This window comes from Protopterus annectens, chromosome 1.part1 (assembly GCF_019279795.1).
Source record: "Protopterus annectens isolate FY-2018-M chromosome 1.part1, PAN1.0, whole genome shotgun sequence".
Taxonomy (NCBI): domain Eukaryota; kingdom Metazoa; phylum Chordata; order Ceratodontiformes; family Protopteridae; genus Protopterus; species Protopterus annectens.
The window spans coordinates 753,824,638-753,842,569 of record NC_056726.1 but is presented as its reverse complement, the minus strand read 5'-3'; the positions used below and the strand labels follow the sequence as shown (position 1 = coordinate 753,842,569).

At 41.2% G+C, this 17,932-nt stretch overlaps 1 protein-coding gene across 1 annotated transcript in view; it reads left to right on the top strand.

The window, feature by feature from the left end:
• The window catches only part of DNAI1 (dynein axonemal intermediate chain 1), a 2,249,827-nt gene that overhangs the window by 1,455,040 nt on the left and 776,855 nt on the right, over positions 1–17,932 (top strand). The window contains exon 11 of the mRNA XM_044077834.1: positions 17,423–17,540. Coding sequence (XP_043933769.1) covers positions 17,423–17,540 — 118 coding nt within the window. The remainder of the gene's footprint in view (positions 1–17,422; positions 17,541–17,932) is intronic.

The window sequence follows — 17,932 nt, the reverse complement described above, 5'->3', positions numbered from 1 at the left end:
TGATACGAACTATATATTTGTAAACTTTGCTAATTGTTATATAATTTCTTTATCTTCTATATTGTATCATCAAATGCTTTGTTTTTCATATGCGCTTCATAGGCTTCTGTTTACTACAACATTCTGTTATTTTTTTTGTATACTTTGTGTCTATGGAGCTTTTCTCCCCAGGACTCCATTGAAAATGAGCTCTTTTGGCCCTATGGACCATCCTGGAAAACAAACTGCAAATAAATAAAATAAAAATAAATAAGTAATACAAGGGACTGAAAACCTATTCTGGAACTAAGCAGACTAAACAAATCAGCAAAAAAGATGAAGTTCCAGATGGTCACACTTCAGTCAATACTTCCCTTTCTGGGGAAAGACAATTGAATGTGCTCTGTAGATCTTCAGGATCCGTACCACATAAAGATGGACAGACCATCCAGGGATCATCTACGCTTCTGGCTGGGAGCCAGCCATTATCAATTTCGTGCTCTGCCCTTTGGTCTCACTACAGCCCCCAGAGTGTTCACCAAATGTATGGCAGTAGTCACCACTCACCTGAGACAGTTGGGATTCCAGGTGTTTCCGTATCTAGACGACTAGCTCCTCACTGCCACCACCAAGCATCAACTTATTCATGCGAGGGACACAACCTTAGATCTCTGCAATCAATTGGGGATTACCATCAACTCAGAAAAATCTGCCTTATCGCGATCGCAACAGACCGTTTTCATAGGAGCAGAACTAAACACAGTTTTAATGACATTAAGTCTGCCTCCAGAAAGAATTTCTCTCTTATGAAAACAAGTATTAGACCTGCTTCCAAGGAAAAAAGCCTCAGTCTCAATGGTACTCAAATTGCTAGGATCGATGGCGGCAGCAATCATTGCCATTCCCATCCCTCAAATGCACATGCGAATTCTACAATGGCTCCTATTCTCTTAATGGTCCTTTCAGGAACTTCCAATGTCACACCAAATTATCATAACAAATACGTGCAAGAAGGACCTTCAGTGGTGGCTGACGTCTCAACATGTATTTTGGGGACTTCCATTCGTTCTACCCAATCCCATAGCCACGGTGACCACGGATGCTTCCTTGATTTGGGGGGGGGGGGGATTATCAGGGAAGAACAGCCCAAGGCACGTGGAAGAAACATGAGGCTCATCTGCATATAAATGTCCTGGAGTTGAAAGCGGTACTTGTAGCATTGCAATCCTTTTAAGACTCTCTACCTCTGGGAACAATTGCAATTCAGACAGACAACATGTCAGTGGTCTAGTACATCAACAAACAAGGAGGAACCAAATCTTACCCTCTGTGTCAAGAGGCCATGAGAGTATGGCAGTGGGCAATCTCCTCCCAGCGCTTTCTGATAGCATTACACATCCTGGGGAAATCCAGTGTGATAGCAGACAAGCTGAGCAGGGCAATCTTACTGCCTCACGAGTGGTCCCTAAAGCAACAAGTAATGGAAAGGATATTCCGCAGGTGAGGCCAGCCTTGCTGCGACCTTTTTGCAACCCCAACAAACACGAAATTCAGCAGCTACTTTGTTCTAATTCCCCTGCTGGGGGAAGCCCCAAGGGACGCACTGTTGCACAATTGGCCCCTGTGTCTCCTTTATGCATTTCCTCCCTTCCCTCTGATTCCCAAGGTATTACAGAAAGCAAATCTTCTGGGAAGGACCATGATCCTAATAGCCCCTTACTGGCCTCAGCAAATTTGGTTTCCCTTCCTCCAGCCTCATCTCTTGGAAGAACCCTGGATCCTGGATCCAGTTCCGGATCTGTTGACCCATTCATCGGGGGCTGTTCATCCTTCTCTTCATTCTCTCAAACTGACAGCTTGGCTGCTCCAATTCCCAAAATAGCCAGGATTTACAACCTCTCAGCTGAGGCCCAACATATTATAACATCATCTCATAAATCATCCACCAGAAAGTTATATCTTAGCAAATGGAAGAGATTTTCCTTATGGGTCTCTCAGAATGATGTTGATCCTTATCTGGCTCCGATCCCATCTATATTGGAATTTCTAACTAAACTTTTCAGCGAAGGAGCTGCTGCAGCTACCATCAGAGTTCAATTGGCAGCAATCTCAAACTTTCATCTGGGCTTCCAAGGCTCCAGTGTCATGTCACATCAACTTGCTAAAACCTTTCTTAAAGGTGCCATTCATTTGAGGCCACCAATCAGACCTCCAGTCATGCCATGGAATCTAAATTTTGTTCTCTCCAGAATCATATTGCCTCCTTTCAAACCAGCCTAGTCCTGTCCTTTGAAATTCCTTTCATGGAAAACTATTTTTCTGATAGCCATTACTTCTGCTCGGAGGATTTCCGAGCTACAAGCCTTGACCATCAAACCTCCTTATCTGATTTTCCATAATGACAGAGTTTTGCTCAGAATTAATCCATCCTTCTTACCAAAAGTTTGTTCAGAGTCAAATCTTAATCAATCTATTGAGTTGTCAGTCTTCTTTCCTCAATACACAAATAGGATGGAACGCATGCTGCACAAACTTGATGTTCATAGACAACTCCAATTTTACCTCAATGGGCATGTTGGTGAAGTTAACAGAGGGGATGAGGAAGTGATGGGTAGGTATGGTGTTAAGGAGAGGAATGCAGAAGGTCAGATGATTGTGGATTTTACAAAAAGGATGGACATGGCTGTGGTGAATATGTATTTTAAGAAGAGGGAGGAGCATAGAGTGACATACAAGAGTGGAGGAAGATGCACATAGGTGGATTATATCCTATATGGGAGGGCCAGTCTGAAGGAGATTGGAGACTGTAAAGTGGTGACAGGGGAAAGTGTAGTTAAGCAGCATAGAATGGTGGTCTGTAGGATGATATTGGTGATCAAGAAGAGGAGGAGGAGTGTGAAAGCAGTGCCAAGGATTAAGTGGTGGAAGTTAAAAAAAGGGTGATTGTGAGGTGGAGTTCAGGGAAGAGTTAAGACAGGCACTGGGAGGCAGTGAAGAGTTACCGAATAGCTGGGTAACTACAGCAGAGCTAGTAAGGGAGACTGTTAGAAAGGTGCTTGGTGTGACATCTGGACAGAGGAAGGAGGACAAGGAGACCTGGTGGTGGAATGAGGAAGTACAGAAGAGTATACAGAGGAAGAGGCTGGCAAAGAAGAAGTGGGATTGTCAAAGAGATGAAGAAAGTAGACATGAGTATAAGGAGATGAGGCACATGGCAAAGAGAGAGGTGGCGAAGGCTAAGGATAAGGCATATGGAGAGTTGTGTGAGAGATTGGACACTAAAGAGGGAGAAAAGGACCTGTACCGATTGGCTAGACAGAGGGACAGAGATGGGAAAGATGTGCAGCAGGTAAGGGTGATAAAGGATAGTGAGGGAAATGTACTTACAAGTGAGGTGAGTGTGCTGAGTAGATGGAAAGAGTACTTTTAAGGGTTGATGAATGAAGAGAATGAGAGAGAGAAGGTTGGATGATGTGGGGATAGTGAATCAGGAAGTGAAACAGATTAGCAAGGAGGAAGTAAGGACAGCTATGAAGAGGATGAAGAATGGAAAGGCTGTTGGCCTAGATGGCATATCAGTGGAAGCATGGAGGTGCTTAGGTGAAATGGCAGTGGAATTTTTAACCAGATTGTTTAATGAAATTTTGGAAAGTCAGGGGATGCCTGAGGAGTGGAGGAAAAGTGTTTTGGTACCTATCTTTAAGACTAAGGGTGATGTGCAGAGCTGCAGTAACTACAGAGGGATAAAACTGATCAGTCACGGCTTGAGGTATGGGAAAGAGTAGTGGAAGCTAGGTTAAGAAGGGAGGTGATGATTAGTGATCAGCAGTATGGTTTTGAAAGAGCACTACAGATGCAATATTTGCTCTGAGGGTGTTGTTGGAGAAATACAGAGAAGGACAGAAGGAGTTGCATTGTGTCTTTGTGGACTTAGAGAAAGCATATGACAGGGTGCCTAGAGAGGAGTTGTGGTATTGTATGAGGAAGTCGGGAGTGGCAGAGAAGTATGTAAGAGTGGTACAGGATATGTACGAGGGTAGTGTGACATTGGTGAGGACAGCGGTGGGAGTGACAGATACGTTTAAGATGGAGGTGGGATTACATCAAGGTTCAGCTCTGAGCCCTTTCTTATTTGCAGTGGTGATGGACAGATGAGATCAGACAGGAGGCCCCGTGGACTGTGATGTTTGCAGATGACATTGTGATATGTAGTGAGAGTAGAGACCAGGTTGAGGAGACCCCGGAGAGGTGGAGATATACTTTAGAGAGGAGAGGAATGAAGATCAGCAGGGCTAAAACAGAATATATGTGTGTAAATGTGAGGGAGGGTAGAGGAATGGTGAGGATGCAGGGAGTAGAGTTGGTAAAGGTGGATGAGTTTAAGTACTTGGGATCAACAGTTCATAGTAACGGTGAGTTTGGAAGAGAGGTGAAGAAGAGAGTACGGGCAGGGTGGAATGGGTAGAGAAGAGTGTCAGGAGTGATTTGTGACAGATGGGTACCAGTAAGAGTGAAAGGGAAGGTCTACAAGAGGGTAGTGAGACCAGCTATGTTATATGGGTTGGAGACAGTGGCATTGACGAAAAGGCAGGAGTCACAGCTGGATGTGGCAGAGTTAAAGATGTTAAGATTTGCACTGGGTGTGACTAGGATGGACAGGATTAGGAATCAGTATATTAGAGGGTCAGCTCAGGTTGGACAGTTTGGAGACAAAGCAAGAGAGGCGAGATTGCATTGGTTTGGACATGTGCTGAGGAGGGATGCTAGGTATATTGGGAAAAGGATGCTAAGGATGGAGCTGCCAGGTAAGAGGAAAAGAGGAAGGCCTAAGATAAAGTTTATGGATGTGGTGAGAGAGGACATGCAGGCGGCTGATGTGAAAGAGCATGATGCAGAGGACAGGAAGAAATGGAAACAGATGATCTGCTGTGGCGACCCCTAATGGGAACAACCAAAAGAAGATGATGATGATGACAGCGAAACAATTTAAGTCAACGGATCAGCTCTTTGTTTCCTTTTCAGAGTCAAAGAAGGGTACTCCAGTGACAAAAGTAACCTTGTCAAGATGGCTATCAGATTGCATTTCCTTCGTTTATAATTCAGAAAATGCTCCCTTGCAACAAAAAATAAAGGCCCACTCTACTAGAGCTGTTTCAACCTCATTAGCCTTTTCTGCGAAGTTACCATTAGATTCTATTTGTGCAGCAGCTACCTGGTCAAGACCTCATACCTTTATCACTCATTACAAAGTACCTCCTTTGGTTCTACAGTTCTGAGGAATATTCTCCCATGAGCCACCTGAGAAAGATGGTGGCTGGGATGCTACCCATCAGTAAGAATGAACAGCGAGATAGAACAACTTCACATAAAGAAGTTATGTGCTCACCATAACGTTCCATGTGAGTTGTACATTTCGCCTTCATTCTTACGTCCCACCCTCCAACCCCCATCCAGTCTACTTGAGGTCCGTTTCCTTTCTTATAGGGTGATTTGTCTCTTATCTAACTCTCTTGAGTGGCATTTTTATACCACTAAGTAGTCAGGCAGCAAACAAGATCTGAGGGAAGATCAGGGTGCATCATGGGATAGGGAGTTGGCTTTGAGCTGGTTGAAGACCGTGAGCTTTTGCAGTTGGCCAAGATGGAGCTGAGGATCGACTCCGAACCCATCAGTAAGAATGAAGGCGAGATGAACAACTCACATGGAACATTATGGTGAGCACATAACTTCTTTTTTGTTTGGATGTTGAAATTTTTAAGGAAGTTGGTGCATTTGACACTAGACTTTATAGAGAAAAATGTTGTTGTGACACTTTGCTTGATTTTCACAGTGCACATCTTACAAACTTGAAATATGATATAGTAAAAGAGCCACGTTATACCTGTGAGTAGAGCATTAGTCATGACAGTGTCTTTGAGTGTGTGAATTATGTGAGAAGTTTAGATCTAGAAATTATCGTGTTAATGTGATTGAAAATATAATAGATTTAGTAAAATATGGTAATAATTATTAATATGTGCCTGTCTTTTGAAAAATTACAATATTAGATATGTAAGTAGATACAACAGTTAAAAATATTCCAAAGAAAGGCATTGTATTCAATGTTGATGCTGGTCAGATAAGAAATATTTGACATAATAATTGAAAGATTCTGACCAGCAATACTATGGTGGCTACCTTTGTTACTGGCTATAGTGTGTGTGTGTGTGTGTGTGTGTGTGTGTGTGTGTGTGTGTGTGTGTGTGTGTGTGTGTGTGTGTGTGTGTGTGTTTTATTTATTCATTTTTTAGTCAAAAGGGTAGCAATATTCAAAGTCTTTTAGAGACAGGTAGAGAAAGTAATAGTTAGGCATCCACTACTACTGAAAGTTGGGTCTCTTATAGTTGTGCAACATGTTTAACTATATGAGTCAGAGTTCATATTTTGTACATCCTCAAACAGGAAAGATATATGGAGCTCAAGATAAGAATACATACAGTGTAATAATGTTATTTACATGGCTTAATGTGACCAATGTTATTTATTTATTTTTTTTAATGTGGGAAAAACTGGCCAAAAGAAACAGGAGAAAATAAAAGATCATTTACGCTCCATAAAAAGGAGGGAAGAGTATAATACCCTGTATAGCCATAGCAAAAAGTGTAACTTTTTAAAAGGTGTTCGTTTCAGAAAAGGTCTATAATGAAGAAAGGGGAGATGATACTAAATTGCAGTTGGATGTTAAAGAAGTGAAAAACTGGCAGTTACAATGAATTTACAGTTCCTTTTCTAGTTTAAGTGAAGTTATTTCTGTAAAACCCATTTTAAAGTTCATACAAAGAGACATCATGGTGCTCGCAGAAAATGTGTCTCAGGCTGGTATGAACCTAGCATTGAGCAGCATTTTACCTTCTCCAAGGATGATGCCACAATATGAACAAAAGATGATTGACTTTAATAATTGGCTTACGTTCTGGTGTCATTCTAGGGGGGGGTGCAACATTTGTCAACATGGAAGGAGATGGTCAATAGACCACACTGCTTTGCCAGAGATGGTTTGCACCTTTCCCCTCTAGGCTTTCGAATATTGGCTAAAACATTGTCTTCCCCCATAGTGCCTTTTTTAGGCAATGTGAAACTGAAAGTACTTCCGACATAGTAAATCAAAACCAAGAAAATCTAAAAATCTAAAGGTATTACTGCTTAATGCTAGGAGTCTAAACAAAAAAACTCCACTTCCCTAGAAGCTCTCTTTGCCCTAGAGAATGCTGACATCTGTGCAGTCACTGAAACATGGTTTAAAGCTGCAGAGAGCACACCAACAGCGCAAGGTTATAATGCCTTCCACACATTTAGGCCAGCTACTTCACAGGCAGGGACTAAAGGTGGAGGTGTCTCTATTTGCATCAAAAATAAATATACTTCAAGGCTGGTCAAACAGGACAATGCACTTGAGCTGATCCATGTTCAAATCACCATAGGTAAAATCCAATACCACTTCTTTGCAAGCTATAAGTCCCCTCTATGACCCAGGAAACCCATACTATGTGTTTAAACTTATTAGACATACTAACCATCCAACCTAATACCAAATACATAGGTGACTTTAATTACCCCTCTATTAACTGGGAATCCTATACGACACCAAACGTACATGCACAGAGATTCCTGGATTTTGTAAACACAAACCCCCTGGACCAGATAGTCAATACACCAACCAGGAAAGCAACCATACTGGATCTGGTCCTCACTAATATGGGAGACTGCTGCACACCCCCCTACTGTAATGCCTTCCCTGGTAAGGCCAGACTGCAAAATGGTCTCCTTTGAAGTAAAAATAAAACCTGAACCTCCAGCTAAACCTGGAATATTCAGAAACTATTCTAAGGCTAACCTCCTGCTATTAAGTGAGAACCTGGCAAATTTTAAGCCCCCATACACCCTAAGAACACTTCTGCCTATGCAGAACTGTTCGCAGAAACCCTGTACAAGCATGTTAATAGCTGCATAGAGGCAGTTGTACCTACCAGGAAGAGTTGCAGAACTAACTCACAAAACAAGCCACCCTGGTGGAATCACAAAATCAATCAGCTGTATAACAGGAGGAAGAAAATCATGGCAAAAATTAGGAGGTGCGGCACCCAGCAGGATAAAAGCACTCTCATAAAAGTAAACAAAGAACTCAAAGGACAAATAGTCTCCCAAAGGCAAATTTGAGGTACGTTTGGCCTCCCAGGCCAAGGACAGCCACAAAGCATTCTTTAGCTATGTCCACAACCTCAAAGGCAATACACTGTTCTGTGCGTGGCTCATTGTAAACTGAGCCACCTATACTGAGCCGGAAGATATAGCAGACCTCCTGGATGATAAATTCAGCTCCAATGTTATCCATCTCTCTCCCTCAACCTTCCCCTTGGGAAATATCATCAAATGTAACTCCCCCGCTATCATTAGGGAGCAGGTCCTTAATGCTCTCTCTAAGACCAAGAGCACTGCATCAGTGGGCCCAGACAATATTCTAGGATGCCTTCTTAATAGCATGAAACATGACCCATCAGGGCCTCTGGAATTACTATTTAACTGTAGTCTTCAAATAGGCTTTGTGCTTCATGAATGGAGAAAGGCAACAATCATCCCTCTGCACAAAGGTGGGCCATCTACAGACCCTGGAAACTACAGACCCATAAACCTCACTAGTCTTATATGTAAAATCGTGGAAAGAATTATCATGGAGATGAGCAACAGAGATTTAGTAAACCTCCAGACACTGGACCCAATCCAGTTTGGTTTCGTCAAGGGCAGATTATGCCTACTCAACCTGGTGGATTTCTTCGAGAAGGTCACCAAAGCAATGGATATGGGCAAAGTCGTTCAGACTGCCTATCTTGACCTGGGCAAGGCATTTGACACAATACCCCACTTGGATATTGATGACAAACTCAAGAGGTTAGGTACAAACCTGTTTCAGCAAAAGCTCAAATCAGCCCTGGGAAATCTCAGCTTTTATACACAAGCCTTCCTTTACAATTAATCATTAGGTGAATGTCATTGAATTGTTTTTAACAATTTTCTCTTACTTTGTGAGTATCATTGTGAGGTGAGCACCGCTGCATAGAGCTCCATTCATCTTCCAACTTGGAGAGCTTTAAGCAAGTCGGCCACTGTGTAGCAACATACTCTACTAATTATATAAGATCTTTATTCCCTCTGTATGCAAACAGGTGAGCTCCAGAATCTAAGATTAAAACGATTCCAATCCAAAACAAAACTTTAGTTCATTCCCAATTCCCATAACTCTACTCATCCTTAGAGCTTGCTAGCAACATTTGTTTTCTGTAAGCTTAAAAGCACTAATATAGTGTATTGTCTTACTTATATTTCCTGGCTCCTGATTATTTTTTTTCTTTTCTTTTTGGACTCCCTCCTGCTGGGGCTTGCTCTGCAACCAGTTCTAACCACCCATCTTCACACTAATAATTGCTACCCCCCCCCCCCTCCCCGAGCCATTCTCATAGGAGGCTATATCAATACCCACTCCTCTAGGAGCCATTTTTAAAATGTAGTATATATAGTCCCAACCTGCAGGAGCTCCCCTTGGTCTGCTGTTTGTGCTCACTGTAAGTCTTTTTTTTCTTTTTATATGCATATGCCTCTTTAGCGTTGTCTGTTTGCTGTCATAATTTACAGGGATTTTTATGTTGTTCTATATTAGTGCTAAATTTATTATTGCTGTTTAGAGTGTATAGTCTAACAAAACTGTGATACTTTTTTACTGCTGATTGTATATATAGAGCTTGGTGATTACTCCAGTGTGTATATGGGTACTTGCATATTTAAACTTACCTAGTAAGCTGGAGTGGCTTCATAGACATTTCCTTTATTGATCTCTGCTTCACAGTATTCTGCATTTAGTATTAGTAAGCAGAAACATACAGTTGTTGTTTATTTTGTACACAATCAGCAGAAACACAGCATGTGTTTCAAATTCTAACCAATATCTTACCTAACTACAGTTCTAATTGGTATTAATTAGCTGAAACATATCTGCTGTCATTAAGGAAAAACATACAGTTTAATTGGTATCTGGTATTTGAAAAGCAGAAACAGTGTTTGTTACCTAACTTCAGTTTCAGTTGGTATTAGTTAGCAGAAACATACCTGCTATTTGTAAGGAGAAACATACAGTTTGTTTATTTGGTATCTGAAAAGCAGAAACAGTGTTTGTTGCAAACTCTAACCTGCATCTCACCTAACTACAGTTCTAACTGGTTTTGTAAGCAGAAACATGCACTTGTTAGTTTATTTGGTATTTGAAAAGCAGAAACACAGCATTTGTTACACATTCCAACCAGTATCTTACCTAACTGTGGTGCTACTATAATCTATTACAATTAGTACATTGTTAAATTTGTCTATTATGATCTGCGTAGACACTGTTTCCTTTTCTTTGTGATTATTTACTTTTCCCTGGACATTTATCTATGTATCTCCTTACTGTACCATTTCTTGTACCCATTCTCTGTCTTCTGATAGTCCCCCCATCACTCTCTGACCAATATCCTCTACTCTCTCCCAGTTTGTCTCCATTTCTCCTAAAACTGTACTCTTCACTTTCTGCTCACACTCTATTCTCTTTGCAGTTTGCTCGGGCCATCCACAAGCCTCGGGATCGTCCCCTTCCCCCCCTTTGGTTCTGAAGCAAAGTTTCAGCGAAAGCTCAAATTAGCCCTGGGAAATCTCAACTTTTATACACAAGCCTTCCTTTACAATTAATCATTAGGTGAATGTCATTGAATTGTCCCCCCCCCATATCATTTCCTTTATATGTAACCATTGTTAACACCTGCTCTGCACCCTACTATCCCTTCCTGTTCTCTACACAAACCAAAACTAACACCTTCCCTCTCCCATACTACACTTGCAAACTATTACTTCTCCTTCCACTACTCACATCATTGTGAAGTGAGCACAGCTCCATAGATCTCCATTCAGTTTCCAACTTGGAGAGCTTTAATCAAGTCGGCCACTATGTAGCAACATACTCTACTAATTATAGAAGATCCTTATTCCCTCTGTATACAAACAGGTGAGCTCCAGAGTCTGAGTAAAACTATTCCAAAACAAAACTTTAGTTCAATCCCAATTCCCTTAGCTCTACTCATCCTCAAAGAGTTTGCTAGCAGCTTTTGCTAATAGACAAACAGCTACTGATTGTTTTTTGAGCTTTCTCACACCTCGGGTGTTGCCCCGCTATGCTCTGGCTCGCTTCACTCCTCTCCAACCCCCATATAATTTCCTTTATATGTAACCATTGTTAACACCTGCTCTGCACCCTACTTCCCCTTCCTGTTCTCTACACAAACCAAAACTAACACCTTCCCTCTCCCACACTACACTTGCAAACTATTACTTCTCCTTTCACTACCCACATTACTCCTACCCACCCCCCCCTACTCAAACATCACCTAGACAACACACTCTCACTTATCTACTGCAAAATAAACTTACTACTAACTCCCCAATCACCAATTTCAGTAATCTGGCACTCAATACTCTTACCAATCGTGCGTCTTTCTATTACCCTTTTCTTGTACTACCTCCATTACTCCTCCTTCACATTCTCACCTCACCTAATATCCAGTTATCTCCTATTCTCAAAGTTCCTACATTACCTCATACTAGGGATACCTCATCTCCTTACCATTCATTTGCTATTTTCGCTTCTATCTTTTCTACTGAAACTCTTCTTCCTAAAATCAACCCCCCACCTACACCACCTTCCCTAAAAATAAAACAAAATATTTTACCTTTAACTTATACAAATATAACTGACACTACTACCCTAATGTTCTTCTACCTGCAGGAGGTATTCATCCCAATCCAGGTCCCACTCAACACATCTCCACCTATAACTATAGTCCCACTAACCTATACACCTCTGACCCCCAAACAAACAAATCTCCTTTTACTCAAACACTAGAAATACATTAAACAAGGTTAGTGAACTTCTTGCTTGGATCTTAAGCCACACCCCTGATGCCATCACCCTAACAGAAACTTGGCTAAAATGTCCGCACCATGACAAAGGCTTTCTTCCTCCTGGCTATAGTACACTGCGCCTTGACTGCGAAAAGAAAAAGGGTGGTGGAGTTGCCATTGTTTACTCTAACCACCTTACTCTGACAACTCCTAATAAAACTATCCTGTCCTTTTCCCCTGCTGAAATCCTAACAGCCAACCTTGTACTTAACACTCATACCACTATCACAATAGCAGCAATCTACATTCCCCCAGATGATAATTAACCCCTGCTGGAAAACATACTCTCATACTTCTCTCAACATATTCCTAATGAAACTATTATTCTCAGTGATGTCAATATTAATTGGTTAACTCTCTGTACCCCAAATTCTTCCTTACTCATTAACTTCTACAGTTTTACTCAACTTATCACTGATGCCACCCATACCAACAACTCTCATACACACAGCACCCTTATCGACTGGATTCTAGTCTCTCATCCCTCGAAATATCACAATCCTGTAACCCTTTCCAACACACTAAGTGATCACTCCCCATTTAAAGTACTTAGATAGATCCCTCACTTTACTAAACAGCACATATTTATCACATACCACAGGCTTACTAACTTCCACCTAGACACCTTTAAATCTCTTCTCTCCAAAGGAATTTCCTTCCCCAACTCCCCCTTGATGATGCTGTCCTGTCTTTTAACTCCACTTTTCTCAGTATTCTTGACTCACTTGCCCCATTTCGCACAGTCCGTATTAAATCTAATATATCTCCATGGCTATCAAATTCCACCTGCATCCTAATGAAAAATAGAGACAGAGCATGGAAAACATGGACCAAAACAAAACTCCCTGCAGATTTGCTAAAATACAAAGAACTTAGAAATCAGACCAAAACATGTATTAATAAAGATAAGAGACTTCTACTATAATCCACCCTCAGCCTTCAAATCTAACCCGCAAAAATTTTGTAACTCCTTAAACCATGTACTACATCCTGGTGGTCCCTGCTCCCCCAATCCTTGTCCTGATAAGACTCCTAAAGATACTGCCTCTACCTTCAACACATATTTCATTGACTCTGTAGCCAAACTATTTAACCCCAGTGCCAACTCATCTACCTTTAATAATATGTCAAACCACTCTCTATCAAATCCCACTATACACATCAAATTCTTTTTCCCTCAAACCTGTACCCACTAGCTACATCAAATCCCTACTCTCTAAACTCAAACCTTGCTCAGCTTCCACTGACAACATTCCTTCCCTTTTCCTTCAGTTAGCTTATGATCTCTTGCTCTCCCTGTATCTATCTTAATCAACCGCTCTATTTCTGAGTCAAAAGTCCCTTCCATATAGAAACAATTCTTCACTCTACCAATACATAAAGGAGGTAACTCCTCAGACATCACTAATTTTAGACCAATTGCCATCTTCTCTCCTCTCTCTAAAGTTCTAGAAAAATGCATACATAAACAAGTTGTGCAGTACCTACTCTCTGAAAATCTGCTCACACCTACTCAACATGGCCATAGACCAAAGCATAGTACTACTACTGCCCTACTATCATTCCTTAATACTATATCCCTTGCCAGAGATAACAACAAACTTGTCTCCTGCCTGTTCTTAGATCTCTCTAAAGCTTTCAACATGGTGTCTCTCACCCCCTCTTTCTGCACAAACTAACCAACCTTAACTTCTCCCCTGCTACTGTTGCATGGTTTTCCAGCTACCTCACTGACAGATTTCAAGTAGTAAAGTGGCAATCTGCACTCTCCCCTCCTCTCCCAGTTAAAATGGGTGTCCCTCAGGGTTCCATCCTTTGTCCAGTACTTTTGAACATCTTCACTAATCTTATTTATTCAGACTGTCCTCAGTCATCACTGGTCCAGTGCACTGATGACTCTACTGTCATCACTATTGGTGACTTTCCCTCCAAACTCATCTCTACAACACAGACTTCTTTTAATTCAGTAGAAAACTGGCTCTCTGATAACAGCCTTATCCTTAACCCCCCCAAAAAACTAAGCTACTGCTTTTTCTTCTTAAAAAACTACAACCACTTTAAATACACTTTCACAATCCTGTCCCTTATCGACACACAAATCTAGGAAACTAGCACTAAACCCCTTGGTGTCATCATTGATGGCCAACTTAAATTCGATCTACACATTAACAACTGTATCAAGATACCTCATCAGAAACTAGGGATCCTTTACCACAACAAATGATTTCTCACCAGTGAAGTTAAAGTAACTCTCTCTTTTGCCTACTTCCTACCCAGTATATTATATGGCTCACAAATTCTTACTTGCCTCAACTCCATACTCCTTGCCAAACTTGAATCTACCTGCAACAAGATAGCCAGATTTGCAGCCCATCAAACTTACAAGTCACATCACTGTCTCTTACTCAAACACCTTAACTGGCTTGAACTACCTCACCAGCTTCTTCTCCCTCAACTCCAGATCATCCACTCTGTCCTTTATCAGCCTTCTTACTGCCCTATCCTATCATCTGTCATCTCCCACTATTCACCTGCTAGATCCCTCCGGAGCTCTAATCTAGATCTGATACAAATCCACAAACCTAAAACTAAGAAAGGATGTATTGTCTATAGCTATAATCCTTGCAAGGCCTGGAGCAAACTCCCACTAGAGATCAGGTCACTCAAGCAACTTACTCAATTCAAGCTAGCCACTACAATACCTGTTAAGCCAATGGAGCTGCCTCTGTACCCACCCCCCTTAAACAGCTTACCAACCCTAACTGCACACCTCTGTCTGCTCCCAACTTATGTAACTTTCTCTAACTTTCTAGACCTTGTTTCACATTAACTTCTCTATCCTAAGCACATTACATACATTCTTATCTGCATAATGTAAGATTTTACTTCTGGTGGCAAAACTGTTGTTAGTCCTCTGAATGATGTAGGATTCTAAATCTGACAGACATAATGATTAGTTTACTGTAGTAAATCCCCGTTTTTCATGTATTTGTTGCTTTGAATATTTTCTGTAAACCAGTTGTTGATTAATTACTTATTTTTGTAAATGATAATCTGTAGAACATGTGGAGCTTCTCTCCCCGGGCCTCAGCTGAAAAAGGGCTATTTAGCTCAGTCGGACAAACCCAGTCAACAAATGTAAAATAAATAAATAAATGTCACTTGGTGGATAGCCAACTGGCTCACAGACAGGACCTAGAAAGTTAGAATTGGGGAGTCCACCTCTACAAAGAGGCCGGTCACAAGTGGAGTCCCTCAGGGATCAGTCCTTGGACCCCCTCCTTTTTGGCATTTACTTCTCAGAAGTCAAGGCTAATGTCAGTAGTCTCTGGCTGATTAAATTTGCAGGCAGTTACAAATTAGGAGCTGTGAATCTCACACTGAGACAAATGTTCTCCAAGAGGGGCTGACACAGACAAACAAATGGTGTCAGAGCCATGGACTAAAACTAAATGCCGAGTAATGCATAAATAGTATCCCTTGGGAAGTCGTCCATCCCTGGTAACTATCAGATTGAGAACACACCCCTTAGAGCTGACCCAGTAGTCAGGGAATTAGGGACACACATAGATAGTAATCTAGTTTTTGATCATCACATGTCTACAGTGGTGAGGAAATCATTCTGTGTTGCACAACTTATAAACAAAGGTATGTCATCTAAGTCCAAGGAAGTCATTGTTCCACTGTATTCGGCATTCATCAGACCTATCATTGAGTACAATGCCCCCTTTTCTATGTACCAAACCAGGCATATCCAACAACTGGAATGCCCACAGAGGTTCCTCACTTAAAGAATACAGGGTGTAAGTAATATGTCCTACGCAGACCGCCTCAAGGCTCTATCTCTGTATTCTGTCTCCTACAGGCTTTTGAGGGGAGATCTATGCCTGGCATGCAGGGCATTGTCAGACCCAACTCTGATGGACCTCTTGTATATCCACAAAACAAACAGCACTAGAATTACCCATTCTAAAGATTTAAAACGTTGGCTGTGATATAAATAGGACCTCCTAGAGAGATAGGTATGTATCCCAGAGACTACCCCATCTATGGAACAGGCTCCCCATCCATGTGAAGCAGAGTTCCTCCCTAACCCAATTCAAGTGCAACTTAGACAATTGGATGGGAAACCGGAAATTCATCCCTGGTTTGGCACCTATGTCTCTAATGGACAGAGGTAACCTGTAAATGATTCATTTCCCAGGTCCATGCGTACACTTATCAAGGGTATCAGAACTTGTCAGAGATTTGGGATGCATGGCTAGGCTTAAAAAGGCCCTTGTCATCGTTAGCCTAGTAAACACCTATGGACCTGTGAACCTATGAGTATCACAGAGAGAAGAATATAATAGACCTACACTGCTCACAGTCTGCTGATAAAAGCAGGACTTCCAGTAGCTTTTACTGGTTTATACATCGTTCCACTCTCTGCATTCTTGTATGCAGGCAGTTGCTTCAGGTTTTTTTATTCTTTTGTTAGACTTTTGAATGTGGTTAAGGAAACTGCTCGCAGTCTGTTGATAGAAGTGGGACTTGCAGTAGCTTTTACTGGTTTGTACTGGGTTCTGCTCACCGCATTCTTGTGTGCAGGCAGTTGCTTCAGGTTTATTTTTTTCCTTTTGTTGGACTTTTGAATGTGGTTAAGGAAACTGCTCACAGGCTGTTGCTAGAAGTAGGACTTTTGCAGTAGCTTTTACTGGTTTGTATGGGGTTCCACTCTCCGCAATATTCTAGGCAGTTGCTTCAGTTTTTTTTCTTTTGTTGGACTTTTGAATGTGATTAAGGGAAGTTGTGCACACTACTGAGGTATGCCCGTGAGACAGAGAGAAACAGAGCAGAGGTTTTTAGTATTTAAAAAATCTGTGTTGTTAAAGATAAGGGTATGTTACTGTGAGGCAAGTAACACTTCTGTTTTACTGCTAACTCCATTCTGCTAATCTTCTAAAATAATCTAGAATTATATATGAAAAAATGCTCTTTGCCTAAAATAAATTAGTAAAGTGAATAAGACCGCATCATATGTGGGATGTTTATCATAAACTCCCGGTGGTGCAGCGGTTAGCGTTGTCACCTCATAGCAAGAAGTTCTCTGGTTCAGTTCTCAGCTGGGGTGCCTTCTGTGTTGACTCTGCATGGGCTCTCTGGATTTGTGTGGGTTTCCTCCGGGTGCTCCGGTTTCCTCCCACATTTCTAAGACTTGTGTCTGGAGTTGTTTCTCCCTAGGTCTCTGCTGAAAATGGGCTTTGTTCCAGTCTGACTTTCCCAGTAAAGAAATGTTAAATAAAATAAACTCTTTAGTTCATTGCCTGTTATAGGAAAATGCAAAGCTGTATAAAATATAGTGATAGTATGATAAATGACAGTAGCATCTTTCCTTTTGTACAGATTTCAGTCTGTCTTAAAGTTGGTATGCTTTTTATTACAGATTTTAAATATTTTGAAGATGCATCTGATGATTTCCGTGACCAGGAAGGTACACTTTTGCCCTTGTGGAAGTTTCAGTATGACAGGTCAAAAAGACTAGCAGTGACTGCTCTTTGTTGGTGAGTGCCACGTTTTTCTTCAGATGTGTTTTACATACTTGTACTAATGCAGTTAGTCAAAGGGTTAATGTGTACATCTTTTTTTGAGTGAGTGTGTATGGCACTTTAACTTTTAATTAATAATGTTTGTGTTTACCCATCTTTCTACGTCTCATTCATATAAAGTAACATAGCATGGTGGTTCTCAACAGTAATGTATGTGAAGCGCTGTTTTAGTAGGTGAAAGTGTGTTCTAATCTGTTATATTAATGTAAAAGTCTGGTCTGTTGTATTGTGATGGTTAGTGTATTGCTTATGCACATTAGGCAGCTGCCCTTGTAAGGGGAGCAAAAAAGGATTGCTGACAATTAAACAAAATGTTATTACATTGCAGGGTTTGGATAACCCTAATC